Here is a 17273-nt window from a genome sequence, read left to right as displayed (position 1 = left end):
TGAGGTAAATTACCTCACATGAGGTAATTTGTTTGATAACCCTACCAGAATTGAGGCCCAAATTGTCATTGTTTTTTAGTGCTTGAATAAAAACCTCTATCCAGTAATACTGGCTTTATTCTTCAGTAGAGGCAAGACCAACACTGCCCCTCTGTTTTATATATACTGGTTGCCTCCAACAGTGGTTCTGTAAGTCTTTACACTTTGGTTGAGAGGCACTAGTTTTTGTAGTTTTCATTTCTATAAAGAACGTTAAAAGGAGTGTAACCAACCGTTTCTGTACAGCAGGAAAAACCTCTAGTTTACCCACAACCTCTAGTGGTGGTTGAAAGGGTTTGCAAGAGGTTTCCACCTCCCTCCTTCACCAATCCAGTGCTGTCATGAAAACAGTCAACAAACGCTTGTTGCCGGCAAATGCATGCACAGTATCATCGACCCGATTGGGCGCGGCTATTTTCGCCAAAGCCTGGGCGGGTACTTATTACTGTGCAGGTGCACTACGGGGGTCCATGCTCTGGAACGGCTTTGTGGAGGAGGAAAGGAAAAAATGCAGACGCTTCCCCTTCCTGAGGCGAGTATCTAATTTTTTTTTTCACTCCAAATGTCACGGGTTTGCTTTAATGGAGTTTGTGATGAGATCTTATAGACAAGGTTTGTAGGACCCGCAGCAAACATTTCTTTGCAGTTGGTAATCACAGGTAGATCTACCCCCTGTACAGCTGCATACATGCCATCAACTATTATCAACAGCAACACTAATCAGCATAACAGCTGCAAAACTTAATGGCACCTTCCATATTCTCTTCAATACAACTTTTGTGTATTAGATCCTGTGTGATGCTATCAATACGTAAATCAACAGCACTGTAAAGTCCATTGACATTACCTGTCTCTATGCTGCACAGCCTGGACAAGGATGCTAAGAGATCTTCCTCTTTACCCATTAACTCCACACAGCAGAGGTAGGACATGTCCTGCAAAAGAATGGTTACAGAAATTCAGAGTATGAGCATTTCAAGAACCATAGTGTTTCCATCCAGTGATTTCTGTACATTGTAAGCCTTTGACAGGGTCCTCCCTTCCCTAGTGTATTCTACATTGTGTGCGCCTTTACACAGTACTTGTACCACTGGGCCTCCCTAACCAGCCCAAAAATCACGTGATCAGGTATTTTGTACCCAGTTGTATAGCTTTGCCAAATCCTGTAAAATAAAAGCCTTGCCCCTGCAGCCTCCTCTTTACCAGTGTCCATTGTGCCTTGTGCATCAAGCGGGTGGACTTCTGACAGTGGTGGGGGATGCCAGAGCCGGGACAAGGTCCTCCAGCACCCAAGGCTGAGACACCAAAGTATGCCCCTCCATCCCTCCCACCCCAGCCGTCACACACTGATTGCTAATAGACTAAGAGGCGCCCCAGGCCCCCAACACCTTAAAGGGAACCAGAGATGCCAGATAAAAGATTTTATTCATACCTGGGGCTTCCTCCAGCCCCATACGCACAGATCGCTCCCACGCCGCAGTCTTCCGCTTCCTGTATCAGCCAGTTCCGGGTCCCGTAGTTTCGGCCAGTCGGCGTCAGCCAATTGGCTGCATCACAGGTGCTCCCAGCATACCATTACGCGTGTGGCTGTCTACTGCGCAGCCGCACGCGTAAGGGTATGCTGGGAGCCCCTGTGATGCGGACAATTGCCCTCGTCCACCGGAAGTGACGGGACCCGGTACCGGCAGATCCAGGAAGAGGAGGATGGCGGCATGAATGCGATCCAGCCTTATGGGGCTGGAGGAAGCCCCAGGTATGTATGAAATCTTTTTTTCTTTTTGTACGTCCGGCATCTCTGGTTCCCTTTAATCTCTAGTTTTCTGGCTTGCAGTCACTGCCACATATCCCCTTTTCTTATTTCTCTCTGCTTTAAACACAATAGGGGAAGGATAGCTGAGTGAGTTGTGCGACCCTCCTACACTGCGCCCCTGGATGGAGCCTCTCTCGCCTCTGCCTCAACCCGGCTCCGGGGGATGCCGTGCATGCGTTGCAGGTGGGGTGAGGGCTGTGCCCTAACTGTGAGAATGAAGCTGGCAGCCTATATTCCTTTTAGTTCAGGTTTCCTTTTAAAACATCAATAAAAAATGTGCCATCATTAATTAACCAGTTATAAGGGGCCCATGAGCCTTTGACTAGGATTAGAATCCAGACTCAAGCCAGCACGTAACATGAGGAGTAAGGCTCCCTAATGATCCTGGTCACCCATGGAGCACACCCTAAGTGGCTGCAGCTCTGGCACTGAGACTGCCAGGAGAAAAGTGCAATATAAATGTTCTGTGTCTTGACATGACAACGCGTTTCATGGGACACAGCCCACAGTAATAAAAGTGTCTGGTGGGAAGTGCTGTATGGTTCGTAAGTGGTTTTTCTCTCTTAAACTGATTTAAATCATTTTATACAATTTTGGGGTGCCTCCCCCACCTCACTTACACCAAGTACCCCCTCCAGTGTTGGTGTTTAGTCAGGTCAGCAGCTGGTGCTTGTCATTCCAAGAGACCTGTCTGGCCCTTAATAAATTCCCCAGGTTTTCTTGGAGAGCAATAGAATCAGTGGAGATCTACTGATTCCATAAGATGGATGAATCCACAGCACTCAAAGCTTGTCACGGTGGTTGCTTTTCACAACCCGGGTTTGTGAGTACCACATTTACTGAATATACCTCTTTAATTGACTTACTATACCATAAGGGGCCCCCCATTCTCTTCAGCTTTTTCCCCTTTTACATATTTTTATTATTTATAACACACTGTCATAGGAAAGGAGCACAAGATGATATAGACTACACTAGAGAAGGGAGGACCCTGCCAGAGGCTTACAATCGGTGGTGGTGGTGCGTGCATAACACTAGGTAGGGCTGTGGAATATATATATTCAGTAAAGAATTACTGTGTGGTAGGGGGTGGGAAGGCCATCTTAAAGAGGTGGGTTTTGAGGGCTTGCTTGAATGTGTTGAAGGAGGGAGCAAGTCTGATGGGCGGTGGAAGGGGGTTCCAGAGGGTGGAGGCGGCTCTTAAATTCTCAAGGGGATTTGGAAGTGGAAAATGCATGGGGTGGTGAGGCAAAGGTGGTTGGAGGACCGGAGGGGACGACCTGGTGTAAGCCTGTGAACAAGCTGCAAGATGTAGGTAGGGCAGGTTTTGTGCACAGATTTATACGCCAGGCACAGATTTATACGCCCCTTGAGAGTCCATGGACTTTCCAGACCAGTCAATAAATCTCACCATGGGGGGTGAACTGGGATACCATCATTATACCAGGCCTGATAGTCTAATACCCCTGCCTGATATCTAATGCTCTTGTCTGAAGAGCAGCAAATATTTTATCGTTCTCTAAAAAAAAAAAATCCATAGGAAAACCTCAGGAGAATAGAGGCTCTTATAGCAAAGGAAGTACCAACAAGGACACAATGGAGTGGTGTACATGACCACACATTGTTCAGCATATATCATATCTAGCACAGGATCCAAGAGAAGAGAGACAAGACTCTGGAGCAGAGCCTTACCTGCAGGAGGCAGTGATTGGACATGGCCCGGTAACAAGCTCTGTAGCTCTTCATTGTCGGCCGGTCTGCTAGACAATAGCCCCATTTCTTCAGCATGTGGAACCGCTTTGTGAACCAAATGTGTGTTTCCAGCCAGATGTTCTTCCTTTGCCTGCGATTAAATTCCAGCAGCAGGTTCCCGTGTCTCCTCTTCGCCTTGCGACACTTGCTTTTAGACTGCTCCTTCTTCTGGTGTACAGACTTCTCCATCTGCAAAACGTACCAACATTTCACAATGGTTTGCTGCAAGACGCCCGTCACACAGAATCACCACGAGACTCTCTGCGGAACACTCACCTCTTTCTTGGCCATCTCCCTCAGCCTCCTGGGTAGTCGCTTAATGTCGTGTCCCATGGAGCGCCTCCGCATGTGGCGAGGAAGGGACTGGAACACCAGAGAGTTGGAAGACTTCTGGGACACGGCTTTTAGCATGGCATTTATCTCTGATGCTCTGGCCTGGGCAAACATGGCCGCTAGAACCAATAAGAGGAGGAAGAAATAAAATGCTATCAAAAGATATGCAGGAAGAGTATTTTCTTCTATTTTGAATCAAAACGTTGGTCTTATACTGTATGGTATAATTGGTAAAAAACATTGGATTGTAAATAGGTGAGATAATTAGAACATGAAAGGTGCCCAAACGGTAGAATAATACAGAATATTTAAAGAGGAACTCCAGTGAAAATAATATAATAAAAAAGTGCTTCATTTTTACAATAATTATGTATAAAATGATTTAGTCAGTGTTTGCTCATTGTAAAATCTTTCCTCTCCCTGATTTACATTCTGACATTTATTACATGGTGACATTTTTACTGTTGGCAGGTGATGTAGCTGCTGTATGCTTTTTTGGCAGTTGGAAACAGCTGTAAACAGCTATTTCCTACAATGCAACAGGGTTCACAGACCGGAAACTGCCAGAAGTACCTCGGGACTCAGAGCTTCTTGTGGGAGGTGTTTCACCACAATATCAGTCATACAGCGCCCCCTGATGGTCTGTTTGTGAAAAGGAATAGATTTCTCATGTAAAAGGGGGTATCAGCTACTTATTGGGATAAAGTTCAATTCTTGGTCGGAGTTTCTCTTTAACCTTCTTCATTCCAACATACGTTAATACAAATCTTAAAAAAAATTAATCTGAAGAGAAAAAGAAACTTAGGAGATAATAGGGTTGAATCACTAAGTTCTATCACGCTATTCAGCGTGAAGTAAATGAAATGACGCAAGGTAAGTGAAAGACTGTGTTGTAAAGGTTATGCATGCACGCTACTTGTGCTGCTGGCAGCATAGCAATAGCTCTTAAGGTGTGCATGCTCCTTGTAAATTACGCACGCTAGCGCAGCACCTCGACCGCGATACTTGATTAGCGCTGCCGCTACTATGTCCATTAACAAAGTAGCGGCTGTGCTAGTCAACAGCAACAGGGATTAGTGAATTAACCCAAACACTCAGCGTTTTCGCGAGTGTTTTTTAAAGTCACTTCAGCAGCGATTCCTGGTGTTTTTGTAGCAATTCTATTTTAGTGCCTGCAATTGTAATCAGCGATTTAAGTTTTCAAGTTCTGCAAGGGATTTGGGGTAAGCTGGAGGTTTCTGGGTAGTACAAGAGCTGCTAGATTGCTACATATAAAATGAATGAAAAGCGATTTTGCAGGCTGGAGATAAACTACCAAACATCTTGCTTGTTTTACAGCACGCTCTAATCTTTATGAATTAAGATTTATTGAGGTATTTACCGCACAATTTGGTCAATTACCTCACTAGTCGGTAATTAGTTTTCCATGCGATATCAGCATTAGAGAATTTACATTTAACAAACTGTATGGTAAAATCAGCTGTTTTCTGCATTACCAAACACAGTAATGCTTATTGAATTGAGCCCATGGGCCTCAATTCACTGAGCTTTATCAAACACTTTATCAAACGTTTGATAATTTACCTCATGGGTAAAATCTCATTTTGAATTCACTAAGGTGTTATTTATTGAACGTTTTATCGGTAAAACATTCGATAAATATATAACATCTTAGTGAATTTAAAATGAGATTTTACCCATGAGGTAAATTATCAAACGTTTGATAAAGTGTTTGATAAACGTTTGATAATGCTTCGTGAATTGAGGCCACTAAGGTGAATAAGGTGGTAAGCGGTAATGTATTGCGTCGGTCATTCAAACGACGCTATCGCACTCCTGACCCGCTGGCGATCGAGCAAAATCTTCCGCACGGACGGCTCGACAGAAACGATCGATTTCAGACGGAAATCAATCGTTTGCGTAACGATTTCACAGCAGATGTGATCACAGTGATCGAATCTGCTGTATATCGGTGGGAAAATCGTTAGGTGTATGGGCCCCTTTCGATTTTACCCATGAGGTAAAAAAAGTGTTTGATAAAGTTTAGTGAATTGATGCCATAGTGTGAGAATATTAATAAATACATTGCTACCCACAACTAATTCACTCTCAGAGACTTTGTTCAAACCACATAAGATTTATTTTATTTAACTACTTTCGGACCGAGCGAGTGCGAATCTACGTCGGGCAGGGGGCGCTGCGGTCCTGACAGGACGTAAACTCTACGTCCCATTGACCGCACGCCCCTGCCCGTCTCCGCCACTCGGTCCGCTCTGCCCCCGCCGTTCGTTGCTGCCCTGCCGCCTCTATGACGACAGAGCACTGTGAGCCGGGCAGGAGCCGTTTTCATTGGCTCCTGGCCCTGTCATTCATGTAAGCCGCTCTCATTGGCTTACATGGAGTGACAGGGTCAGGAGCCAATGAAAGCGGCTCCTGACCGGCGCACAGCGCACTGCCGTCATAGCGACGGCAGAGAGAGCAGCCTGCGGCGGGGACAGAGCGGCGTGTTCGTCGGATCATTGCGGCGATTCGTCGGGAAGCGGCGATTTACGGGACCAGCACCCTCTGGTCCTTAAGGGGGCAGAGGGTGCGGGTCCAGAAAGGGTTAAAGAGACCCTGTAACAAAACAAAAAAAAAAAACCATCCCCTGGGGGGGGTTGGGGGTACTCACCTCAGGAGGGGGAAGCCTTAGGGTCCCAATGAGGCTTCCCCCTCCCCTGTAGCTGCAAGCAGTCCAGTGCTGGCTCCCCTGAAGCAACCCGCAATCCTGTCGGGTCCGCTCTACTACACAGGCGCACAGTGATCGGCTATTTCCACCTATCTCCGAGCGGAGAGCGGATACTGCACCTGCGCTGGAGCCGAGAAGGTAAATATTTACATCCCCGCTGTTCGTAGGGGCACAGCGAGACCGAGGGACAGGGGAAGCCTCGATCGGATCCAGAGGCTTCCCCCTACCGAGGTGAATACCCCCAGGAGAACTTTTTTTAGTTACAGGTTTTCTTTAAGTATTTATATAGCACCAACATATTACGCAGCACTTTACAAAGTATATGGTCTTGTCACCTATCTATCCCTCAGTGGGGCTCACAATCTAATCCCTACCAGTCATACGACTATGTATGTATCATGTAGTGTATGTATCATAGTCTAGAGCTAATTTAGGGGGAAGCCAATTAACTTATCTGTATGTTTTTGAGATGTGGGAGGAAATCCACACAGACACGGGGAGAACATACAAACTCCTTGCAGATGTTAACCTGGCTGAGATTCGAACCGGGGAACCCAGCCCTGCAAGGCGGAAGCGCTACACACTACGCCACCATGCTGCCCCAATGAGGTCTAATGCAATGAAAGTAGTGATAAGTGCAACAGACCTCAGAGGCACAGTTACCTGTAATATATTTAGGGATCTGAGGCGCTTCGCTGGAGGCTTCTCTTCCTCGTCCTCTTCCAGCATGGCCTCCATGTGAATGGTATGGACCTCTCTGCTGCTGACCAGATGTACTGCCTAAAAACACAACACAACACTATAAAGCTCACATTCAATCCACCAAAAATACCTCGTTATCTTTCAAGCAAAATAATGTCATGAATACTCATTCAAGAGAAAATGTATACTTCATGCAGGCACCCCTAGTGGTGGCATGATCATTGGATTAATGGATTTGCCCACAGCAGCAGCAGCAGGGATACTCCATTGTTTTCTTGCACAACCATCTCGACAGGATGATGATGCAACTATGGGCAGGTGACATTCTGTAGGACGTTTCATGTGACGTTTCTAGTCCTTACCTCTGTGTTCCTGAAATACTCTCCGAGGATCACCCTGGGGTGTCCGGTCACCCTGGTCAAGGCTCACATTTGAAGGCTGGTTTCTCATTCGTTTGGCATATTTCTTTTCTTTTGCCGTAGACATTGTAGAAGCACTAAATTAATAATAATATTTTTAACAAAATTAAGACTGACAAGAACAGGAATAAAGTGGTCTTCAAGGGAAAAAACACTTCTTGAAAACTGATACAGCAAATCAGTGCTACACAAACCAGTTTAAAAACTTAAAGGACAACTGAAGCTTGAGGTATATGGAGACTGCCATATTTATTTCCTGTTAAGCAATACCAGTTGCCTGGCTATCCTGCTGAGCCTCTGCCTCTAATACTTTTAGCTATAGACCCTGAATAAGCATGCAGCAGATCAGGCGTTTCTGACAATATTGTCTGACAAGATAAGCAACATGCTCGTTTCTGGTGTTATTCACACTCTACTTCAGCCAAATAGATCAGCAGGGATGCCCAGCAACTGGTATAGTTTAAAAGGAATTACATATGGCAGCCTCCATATTCCTATTATTACAGTTGTCGTTTAAGTCAGAGGGATATGAAGGCTGCCATATTTATTTCTTCTTAAACAAGCTGACCTGCTGATTTTTGCATCTTAATACTTTTGGCCATAGACCATGAACAAGCATGCAGATCAGGTGCTCTGACTGAAGTTTGACCAGATTAACTACATGCTTTTTTTCACGTGTGTGTGATTCAGACATCACTGTTGCCAAAGAAATCAGCAGGACTGCCTGGTAACTGGTATGGTTTAAAAAGAAAATACAGTAAATATGGCTACCTCCATTTATCTCTCACTTTAAGTTCCCTTTAACACAGTATTAAAAAAAATTACTTTGCATTTCAGTTTGCTGCCAGGTGTGATGTTCCAGACATGGCAAGTGATTAAACATACACTTGTATGCGATCAGACAGCTGCGATCAGTGTAAAGACATGGTAATTACATCCTTTACAGGATCTCTCCCTTTTCTAGCTGGTCTGATGCTGAGTGTAGGGGAAGAGATTCTGAATCACAGTCCATGATGACACTGCAGCAGTTACTGAATGAGCTTTATAAATCTATCGATTGACCACTTCTCTGAAGAAAATGTATTTTTTTTTAAAGGTTTATGGTGAATAAAAGTTTTTTTCCCCAGTGCTGGCCGCACAATTACACTTTGTTTTGATTTTCCTTCAATGTCAGAGTTTGCTGTGGGTGCCGATATCTCACTTGCTTTAAAAACATGATAGCAATACACTGCTTAGTAAATAGATCTACCAGAAACTCAATCAGTTCATCTGCCGACACCCTATAGGTGAATAGCTACCTGAAATTAAAGGATACCCGAAGTGACATGTGACATGATGAGACTGACATGTGTACTTACAGTGCCTAGCACACAAATAACTATGCCGTGCTCCTTTTTTTCTTTCTCTGCCTGAAAGAGTTAAATATCAGGTATGTAAGTGGCTGACTCAGTCCTGACTCAGACAGGGAGTGACTACAGTGTGACCCTCACTGATAAGAAATTCCCCTTTTTACCTCTTTCTTGCTCTCAGAAGCCATTTTCTGCTAGGAAAGTGTTATAGTTGGAATTTCTTATCAGTGAGGGTCACACTGTAGTCACTTCCTGTCTGAGTCAGGACTGAGTGAGTCACTTACATACCTGATATTTAACTCTTTCAGGCAGAGAAAGAAAAAAAGGAACACAATATAGTTATTTGTGTGCTAGGCACTGTACATACCCATTAAGGAACAAGGGTGCGCTTTTATGGTGCATTAACTTTATTTACTGGTATCACGCATAAAACAATTGCACTTACATTAAATGTGCAAGTATTGCACATGTAGGGGGCCGCCAGCGAGTCACTCCCACTTCCTGAGCCTGGCCAGGGCTTCACGATCCATGCGCGATGTAAGGCTGGTGGACTGGGAAGAGACCGGAAGAAGGCGTGGCTAGGCTCCGAAACGCGCTGTGACGAGAAGACGGCTTGCCAAAAGGAGTAGGAGCCGGCGGTTGTCCCCAGGTCCACCAGCCTTACATCGCGCACGGATCCTGAAGCCCTGGCCAGGCTCAGGAAGTGGGAGTGACTCGCTGGCGGCCCCCTACATGTGCAATACTTGCACATTTAATGTAAGTGCAATTGTTTTATGCTTGATACCAGTAAATAAAGTTAATGCACCATAGGAGCGCACCCTTGTTCCTTTGTTTCCATATACCAGATTCCTGGCACCACCCAGCAAAGGGAGCAGCACCGTGGGCATAACACTCATTTAAAGGGCCATACCTAGCTATAGCTAGCGCCGGATCTACACTTCTCTTTACTGTACATACCCATGTCTATCTCATCATGTCATTTCGGGTATCCTTTAAGAGTATAATCTCTAATTGTACAAGCTTTAGCTCAGGGCCAGGTTTTAGTAATGCATATGTTAGGTTACCAAATCCATATTTCTAATTTATTTGCCCTCCTTCTTTCCACTCTACAATTACTGCTGAGGGGGGCATGCGGCTTCTGCCCCTCACCACTGAATGGAGGGTAAGAGTGGCTGTAAAGGTGCCAATATATCGATTTTCCCATTTGACTCCCTGGAGGGGATGGAGTCTCCAGAAACATCCCATCGATCTTCTTTCAGTTATTTTATACCTGGTACACACCAAGCTATTTCCCATCAGATCGACATGTTGAATCGATTATTTCCAACAGGTCCGATGTGATTTTCAATCAATCATTGATTGATTTTCCAATCACTTCTATACAAAAATCAATCAGAAAAATAATCAAAAATCAGATTGGACCTGTTGGAAATAATCGATTCAACCTGTTGATCTTACGGGAAATGCATGGTGTGTACAAAGCATTAACCCCCCTGGCGGTTTGCAAAAAATCCGCCAGGGGGCAGCAAATCTTTTTTTTTAATTTTTTTTTTTCATGTAGCGAGACAAAGTCTCGCTACATGATAGCCGCTGCTCAGCGGCATCCCCCCAGCCCCTCCGATCGCCTCCGGCGATCGGAGATCAGGAGATCCCGTTCAAAGAACGGGATCTCCTGGAGGGCTTCCCCCGTCGCCATGGCGACGGGCGGGATGACGTCACCGACGTCATCGACGTCGTGACGTCAGAGGGGACTCCGATCTGCCCCATAGCGCTGCCTGGCACTGATTGGCCAGGCAGCGCACGGGGTCTGGGGGGGGGGGGGGGCGGCCGCGGCGAGAGGAATTGCGGCGGATCGGCGGGTAGCGGCGGCGATCAGATGCTACACGCAGCTAGCAAAGTGCTAGCTGCGTGTAGCAAAAAAAAAATTATGCAAATCGGCCCAGCGGGGCCTGAGCGGTGCCTCCCGGCGGCATAGCCCGTGCTCAGCACGGGCTTACCGCCAGGGAGGTTAAACCAAGAACTGATCGTAAGTATCGATCTCCGAGGACGGAAGAGCTGGGGGTGGTGGTGAAGGAGCGGCAGTAGATCGATAGGAAATAGCATTGCACTGCATCGAACAGTACAATGCTGCAGTTCGCTCGATTGTCAATAGATTACCAGCTGAAAATTGATGTACAGTGTGTGGTAGGAATTGATTCCTTTCAGAGAGAAATCGATTGTTTGGCCAAATCAGGTGGCAATCTGTAAGTGTATGGCCAGTTTTAGACCCTAGTCTACTTGAGGGGACCAAGTAGGAAAGCACATAGGGAACACTGCAATCACAGCACACTCTTACAGCATGAAGCATTGTAATCGCTTGAAAAAAGTGGGTGTAGTTTACAACCTACAGTGTTCTCCCGAGAATTTTTTTCTAGCCGGGTGGCATGAAAAAGTAGCTGGGTGGGGCGAGATGATAGAATGTAGGGCCGGCGCTTCTCTGCAGAACTCTACTTACAGCATAGGAGGAGGTGAGCCGATGACAGGCGAGTGCTCCGCAAAATTAGCCGGGTGGAGCACCCTGCTAAAATAGCCTGGGGAGAACACTGACCTATCTGAAACCTAAAAGTTTGAGAGGGTGCTGTGCACCCAATCACGTTAGTGGAATTCCCCCACGAGGTATCCTGCTGGGTCCCGAGATGAAAAACGAACTATAACAAGTAACTTGTCTATATATTTTATCTAAAGTTTAGATAGTTTAGACAGCATATCTAACTGCAAACAGCTTCAACAGTTTATTATTATTTATTCCTGTGATACAATGAGGGCAGCCATGTTCTGTTTGTCACATTACACAGGCAAGCTAATAACATCTCCAGCTCTCAGCCTGTGACAAATTCACTCCTCCATCCTCCCCTCTGTCTCTGAAATCTCTGGCTAGTAACCTCCTCCTCCTCCTGCCCTGACTGAGCTCCCATAACCCCTTGCTACATGGGACTGAGTGCCAAGGCGCTCTGAAAAAGCTGTGGGCGAGGCTTGTTTAGTTTATAGGGAATTGGAGTATTAAAACAAAACAAGTATTTGGCTTGAGGAATGCCCTGTAAACTATATGAAAGAAACGCAATTATGCAATGAATAAAAGTTTATCTCAGATCCACTTTAAGTAAATTAGCATTACACTGCCAGACATCCAATATATTGGTCAGTAGGGGGTACACATGCACATTCAATGTTGCCTGTAACTACAGTGCTTGAGATTTAGGTCTGACTGCTAACACACAACTGCAATTTGATCTCTCAGCTGTGTCCGCTGGCTGCATTGGCAGAGCAGCTAATTTGTAAACACAGGATGTTAACCCTATGTCTGCTTCCATAAAAGCAGGAAGTAGACACACTGCAGATTTATTGCATGTAACAAGGAAATGTTTTTCTTTAAAAACTTTATTATGCTGTTATTTAGCTTTTAGAGCATAGAGGATGTTCTAGATTCCCTAAACATCACAAGACATTAGGAGAAAGCCCCCTTTGGCCCTTCATTCCCAGAAACTGCAATGGGTCACTGTAAAAACTCTGCAGAAAGTTGCACCCGTGTCTTTCCAAGGACTTACCGGCTGCAGCCCCTGTAATGCTGCTGTTCCTCGGACCCCTGGCCAGTAAGCAACCCCGATCACCCAGCAGCAATACCCGGATTCCAGCATCCACTCCACACGCGGCCAGGCGCCTTGCGCTCCAAGCCTCGCTCTAGAACAGCAACGGGAAACCTGATTAGCGGATGACTTAAAACTATCGTGGCGTCACTGAAACGCAGACGAGTGCAGCTGATCTACTTACTGCGCAGGCGCGGAACACATGTGCATGACTGTGAGCTGCAGTGCAGAAGCAGCAGAGTGCAGAGCTGGTCAGGTGAAAGTTTGCAAGAACAGCAGTCATGGCTTCTGTCGTCAGGAAGATTATCTGCAGTGCAAAGGCTCCAGCTGCCATTGGACCATACAGGTAACAAGGGGCACGTTTTGCTATGTTATTGTGATAACACCAGCTTAGATAGGTGAAGGGTTGGACATTGTCCAGTTCCAGGCAGAAATGCTTTATACTTTATTACCTGTACACACACTTTAATTTATTTGCTATAGCTCTTTGAATATAGTCCAAGTTGGCGCATTTAGCTTGTTTTATCTGACAAATTCCCTTCCTATAGCTGTGATTGTGTAAGGTGTTCCAGCAATTTTGTTTGCTGCAGAGAACTCCATATCTTTGTGTGCTTCATATGAAATGACAGGATTCCTATTTAAAGGACAACTGAAGCAAGAGGGGTATGAAGGTTGCCATATTTATTTCTTTTTGAACAATACCAGTTGGCTGGCTTTCCTGCTGATCCTCTACCTCTGATATTTTTAGGCATAGACCCTGAACAAGCATGCAGCAGATTATTGTCTTATCTGACTAGATTAGCTGCATGCTTGTTTCTGGTGTGATTCACACACTACTGCAGCCAAAAAGACCAGCAGGGCTGCCAGGCAACTGGTACTGTTTAAAGGGAAATAAATATTCACCTAATGTGATTGGTAGATGGCAACTTCTCAAAGTACAAGGTTTCCAGTAGGTTGTACTAAACTACGCCCACAGTATTTGGCCAATCCCAACACTCTTTGCTGTAAGAGGGTACTGTGAATGGGCAACTGTTCCCTATGAGGATTCCTGCAGGGTCCCCTGAAGTAGACTAGAGCAGCGGTTTTGTTGCGACAAAACAAGTTGTAGGTGTAAACCAGCCCTACTTCCATAACTGTTAACTGGGAGGGAGGGGAGGCACTAGGCACCAGGGAACTGTATGGAGGAGGGCCATTAGACATCATGGAACTTTATAAGGGAAAGAGGAGACCACGGGACATTGAGGTTGGCCAGTGAATTGGTACTAGTGTTCAATATCGGCCCACTTTGTACTTGAGTGTGACACCCCTGCCCTAAAGGGGCGTCAGTTCAGCCAAAAACCTTTAAAAAAAAAATGTCCTAACGCCTGTAAAAGTCAGCGATTATTGTCCATGTAGACTGAAATGTCCTGGCAGATGATAATCTGTGTTAGTCGTTCATAACAAACGATCGATCCATTCAAAGTACTCATGTGGTGAATTTAACACTTCTGGGTCCTCATTTTCATTCTTCCACTAATGATCCAATCGGTGAACCATTGTTGTGCCATCACTGAATTCAAATGTGCTCCGCTGTTGTTTTCTCGGTGCTAACCGCTGGGGATTGGCTTGTTTTTTTTTTTTTACCAACGGTGATCGAGCATGTGTATGGGCCTTTAAGAGAACGTGAAATGATAGGGATACCATATTTATTCCCTTTTAAACATTATCAGTTGTCTGACTGTCCTGCTGATCTATTTGGCTGCAGTGATGTCTGAATCACACACCTGAAACAAGAATGCAGCTAATCCAGTCAGACTTCAGTCAGAAACATCTGGCAGAACACAAAGGGTAGCCTTAGGGCCCTTCCTCTCCAACCCTGTACCACTAAAATACGGTGTACCTCAGGGCGCAATATTATCCCCTTTACTGTTCACCATATACATGCTGCCACTTGGAGAAATCATACAAAAACATGGCCTGACATATCATTGCTATGCTGATGACACCCAGCTATATTTGTCATTCAAAACTGATGTCACAGACCCTACTCCACAAATAAACGCATGCTTAGCTGAGCTTCAGGAGTGGATGAATAATAACTGGCTAAAACTTAATGCTGACAAAACTGAGGTTCTTGTTATCGAGGGCCAGGGCTCAACAGCAAAGCAGCTCCAGTCTCAACCAACACCGCTAAGGATAGGGAGCTCAGACCTGAACAACTCAGACTGTGTGCGCAGCCTGGGAGTACTGATTGATGGGAAATTAAGCTTCAGGAATCAAATCTCAGCTGTTGTGAAACATTCCTTCTTTCACCTAAGGAATATTGCAAGGATTAAACACCTAATTCTTTCAGAGGATCTTCCAACCCTAGTTCATGCCTTCGTCACATCAAGGTTAGACTACTGCAACGTCCTCTACACAGGCCTGCATAAGAAAGACTTACGCCGCCTGCAATTAGTACAGAATGCCGCCGCAAGGCTGTTAACGAGCCAACCCCGCCATTGCCACATAACACCAACCCTGAGCTCACTCCACTGGCTACCGATAAAATGGAGAATTCTGTTTAAGATTGGCTTACTGACATTCAAATCCTTGCACAATCTGGGCCCTGGATACCTGAAGGACTTGTTGCAACTACATCACACCCCCCACAATCTTAGATCAAAAGGACGTAACACCTTGGTCACCCCCAGAGTCCACCTCAAAACCTTTGGAGACAGAGCCTTTTGTCATGCTGCCCCTACACTTTGGAACTCCCTTCCACACCCAATCAGGACAGCCCCATCCCTGGAAGCATTTAAGTCTAAACTGAAAACCTACCTTTTCAGTCTGGCATTCATGAACATCTGACTATCTCCTCTGTAACACAACCCAGCCTGAAACCCTGTGTTAATCTGAGACACAGCTATGCGCTTTGAGTCCTATGGGAGAAAAGCGCTTTACAAATGTTATTGTATTGTATTGTATTATTGTATCTGATTTGCATGCTTTTTCAGGGTCTATGGTTAAAGTATTAGCGGCAGAGGATCAGCTGGACTGCCAGGCAACTGGTATTGTTCAGAATTAAGTATGGCAGCCTCCATATCCTTCATATCCCTCTCACTTCAGGTTCCCTTTAATAACTTTCTGTACAACAGTATTCTGACACACTAAGTGCCAGCCTTGTGGCTGTGCTGAATGGCTGGCCAGTCTAGAGTATTATCTGAATAAGGGCTGGAACCCACTAGAGCGATTATGTGAGCGATTAAAAACGCTAGCGATTTCATAATACCGCTCAGCTGATGTTAACGAATGGGCCAAAATCCACTGGAGCAATTGCGATTACCAAAATCGCAAACGCAGGACATGCAGCATTTTTAAGCATTAGCGTTTCTGCAATGTAAATTATATAAACGCTGGCCTAATCGCCCATCAAAACCTACGCAGAGCGATTTTGCTAGCGTTTTTACATTACTGCACACTGTAACAAAATTAAAATTCATTGAAAGGACCAATCAGAATTAAAAAAGCTAATCGCTACACAACCGCTGGCAAATTGAAATCATGAAATCGCTTACAAACTGCTCATACAAAACGCTTGCGATTAGTGATAGCGTTTTGTAGTGGGTTCCAGGTCTAACAGGTCTAGCTGGGCAGTGTTAAGTTTTTTTTGTCATTTCTTTGAATTCCGCTTCCATGAAGACTAATGAATAATGAAAATGTGTTCTGATTCAGCATCTGAGGTTGTAAATGGTTAATCGTGAATAAGCTCAGATCATACAGCGCTCCTTTCAGAGTACACAAAGTACAGAAGGACAGAAGGGATGTTTTGTTTTATTGGTTAGATACAACCACTAACCATTCTGATCACAGCCAGGGGATTGCTTGGCTAGTGAGGATCAGAGGTTAGATCAGGCGCTTGATTTGCAGGTTCTACGGGATCATGTCGGCTACACTGAGACACACTGTCAGTACACCGCGGGCTCCAGTATTCAGAGGGCTCTTCAGGTATGAGCTCAGCATGTCACTGTATGCAGCCTTTGCGCTGTCACTGTTCATAGATGTTTTACTGCTCATTGCTTTTACTGTATTATAGCACATTATTGTGCCTGGTAGGGATGTGGGTGAAAAACTTTACTTCACTTCATCCATGTTCCACATACTTTAAAGTAGCTGCAGCAGGAGCCGCCGATTAGAGCAGCATGGAGGCCCGGGAGACAACCCACGCAGCTTCTCTGCCGCCGCCCCCCAGCCAACCAAAGCCACGTGGAGCCTCCGCCATGGATAGCTCCTGGGTCTGAGTGAGGGCTGCACCAGCCATCAGGTCACTGGCCATGCTGCCTTTTCAGCCACCAGACACTGTAGCAACCATCTGGACGCCAGCATCATCACACTGCCCCAGCAGCCATTAGACCCATGCTCTCCTTCACCGCTGCCAGAGCCTCTCCACCACAGGGTCAACAAGCTACCCGTGATTCCCTGCACTCCACCACCACTGTGCCTGCAGCCCCATTGTAGTACATCAGCTGCACGGACAACCATTGGGACTTTTTGACCAGG

The 17273-nt window shown here is 45.6% G+C and overlaps 2 protein-coding genes across 4 annotated transcripts in view; one reads left to right on the top strand and one right to left on the bottom strand.

The window, feature by feature from the left end:
• Positions 1-12839, bottom strand: part of POP1 (POP1 homolog, ribonuclease P/MRP subunit) — a 30704-nt gene extending 17865 nt beyond the window's left edge. The window contains exons 1-6 of the mRNA XM_068237713.1: positions 12717-12839; positions 7727-7860; positions 7326-7442; positions 3878-4053; positions 3542-3790; positions 887-974 (exon numbers count right to left, since the gene is read on the bottom strand). Of these exons, the coding sequence (XP_068093814.1) occupies positions 887-974; positions 3542-3790; positions 3878-4053; positions 7326-7442; positions 7727-7850 (754 nt within the window). The 5' untranslated portion in view covers positions 7851-7860; positions 12717-12839. The remainder of the gene's footprint in view (positions 1-886; positions 975-3541; positions 3791-3877; positions 4054-7325; positions 7443-7726; positions 7861-12716) is intronic.
• A 123-nt stretch (positions 12840-12962) lies between these two features.
• RIDA (reactive intermediate imine deaminase A homolog) overlaps positions 12963-17273 on the top strand; it is a 23654-nt gene continuing 19343 nt past the window's right edge. Inside the window, exon 1 of one of the 3 annotated variants that reach the window (XM_068237712.1) lies at positions 12963-13101. In XM_068237712.1, the coding sequence (XP_068093813.1) occupies positions 13037-13101 (65 nt within the window). In that variant the 5' untranslated portion in view covers positions 12963-13036. Of the gene's footprint in view, positions 13102-16570; positions 16722-17273 lie in introns of those variants that run through there. The other 2 variants (XM_068237709.1, XM_068237711.1) reach the window with 2 other exon arrangements.

The sequence above is a fragment of the Hyperolius riggenbachi genome, chromosome 5 (genome assembly GCF_040937935.1).
Source record: "Hyperolius riggenbachi isolate aHypRig1 chromosome 5, aHypRig1.pri, whole genome shotgun sequence".
Classification (NCBI taxonomy): Eukaryota; Metazoa; Chordata; class Amphibia; order Anura; family Hyperoliidae; genus Hyperolius; species Hyperolius riggenbachi.
The sequence above is the reverse complement of the archived record's forward strand: the minus strand, read 5'-3'. Positions and strand labels throughout refer to the sequence as shown.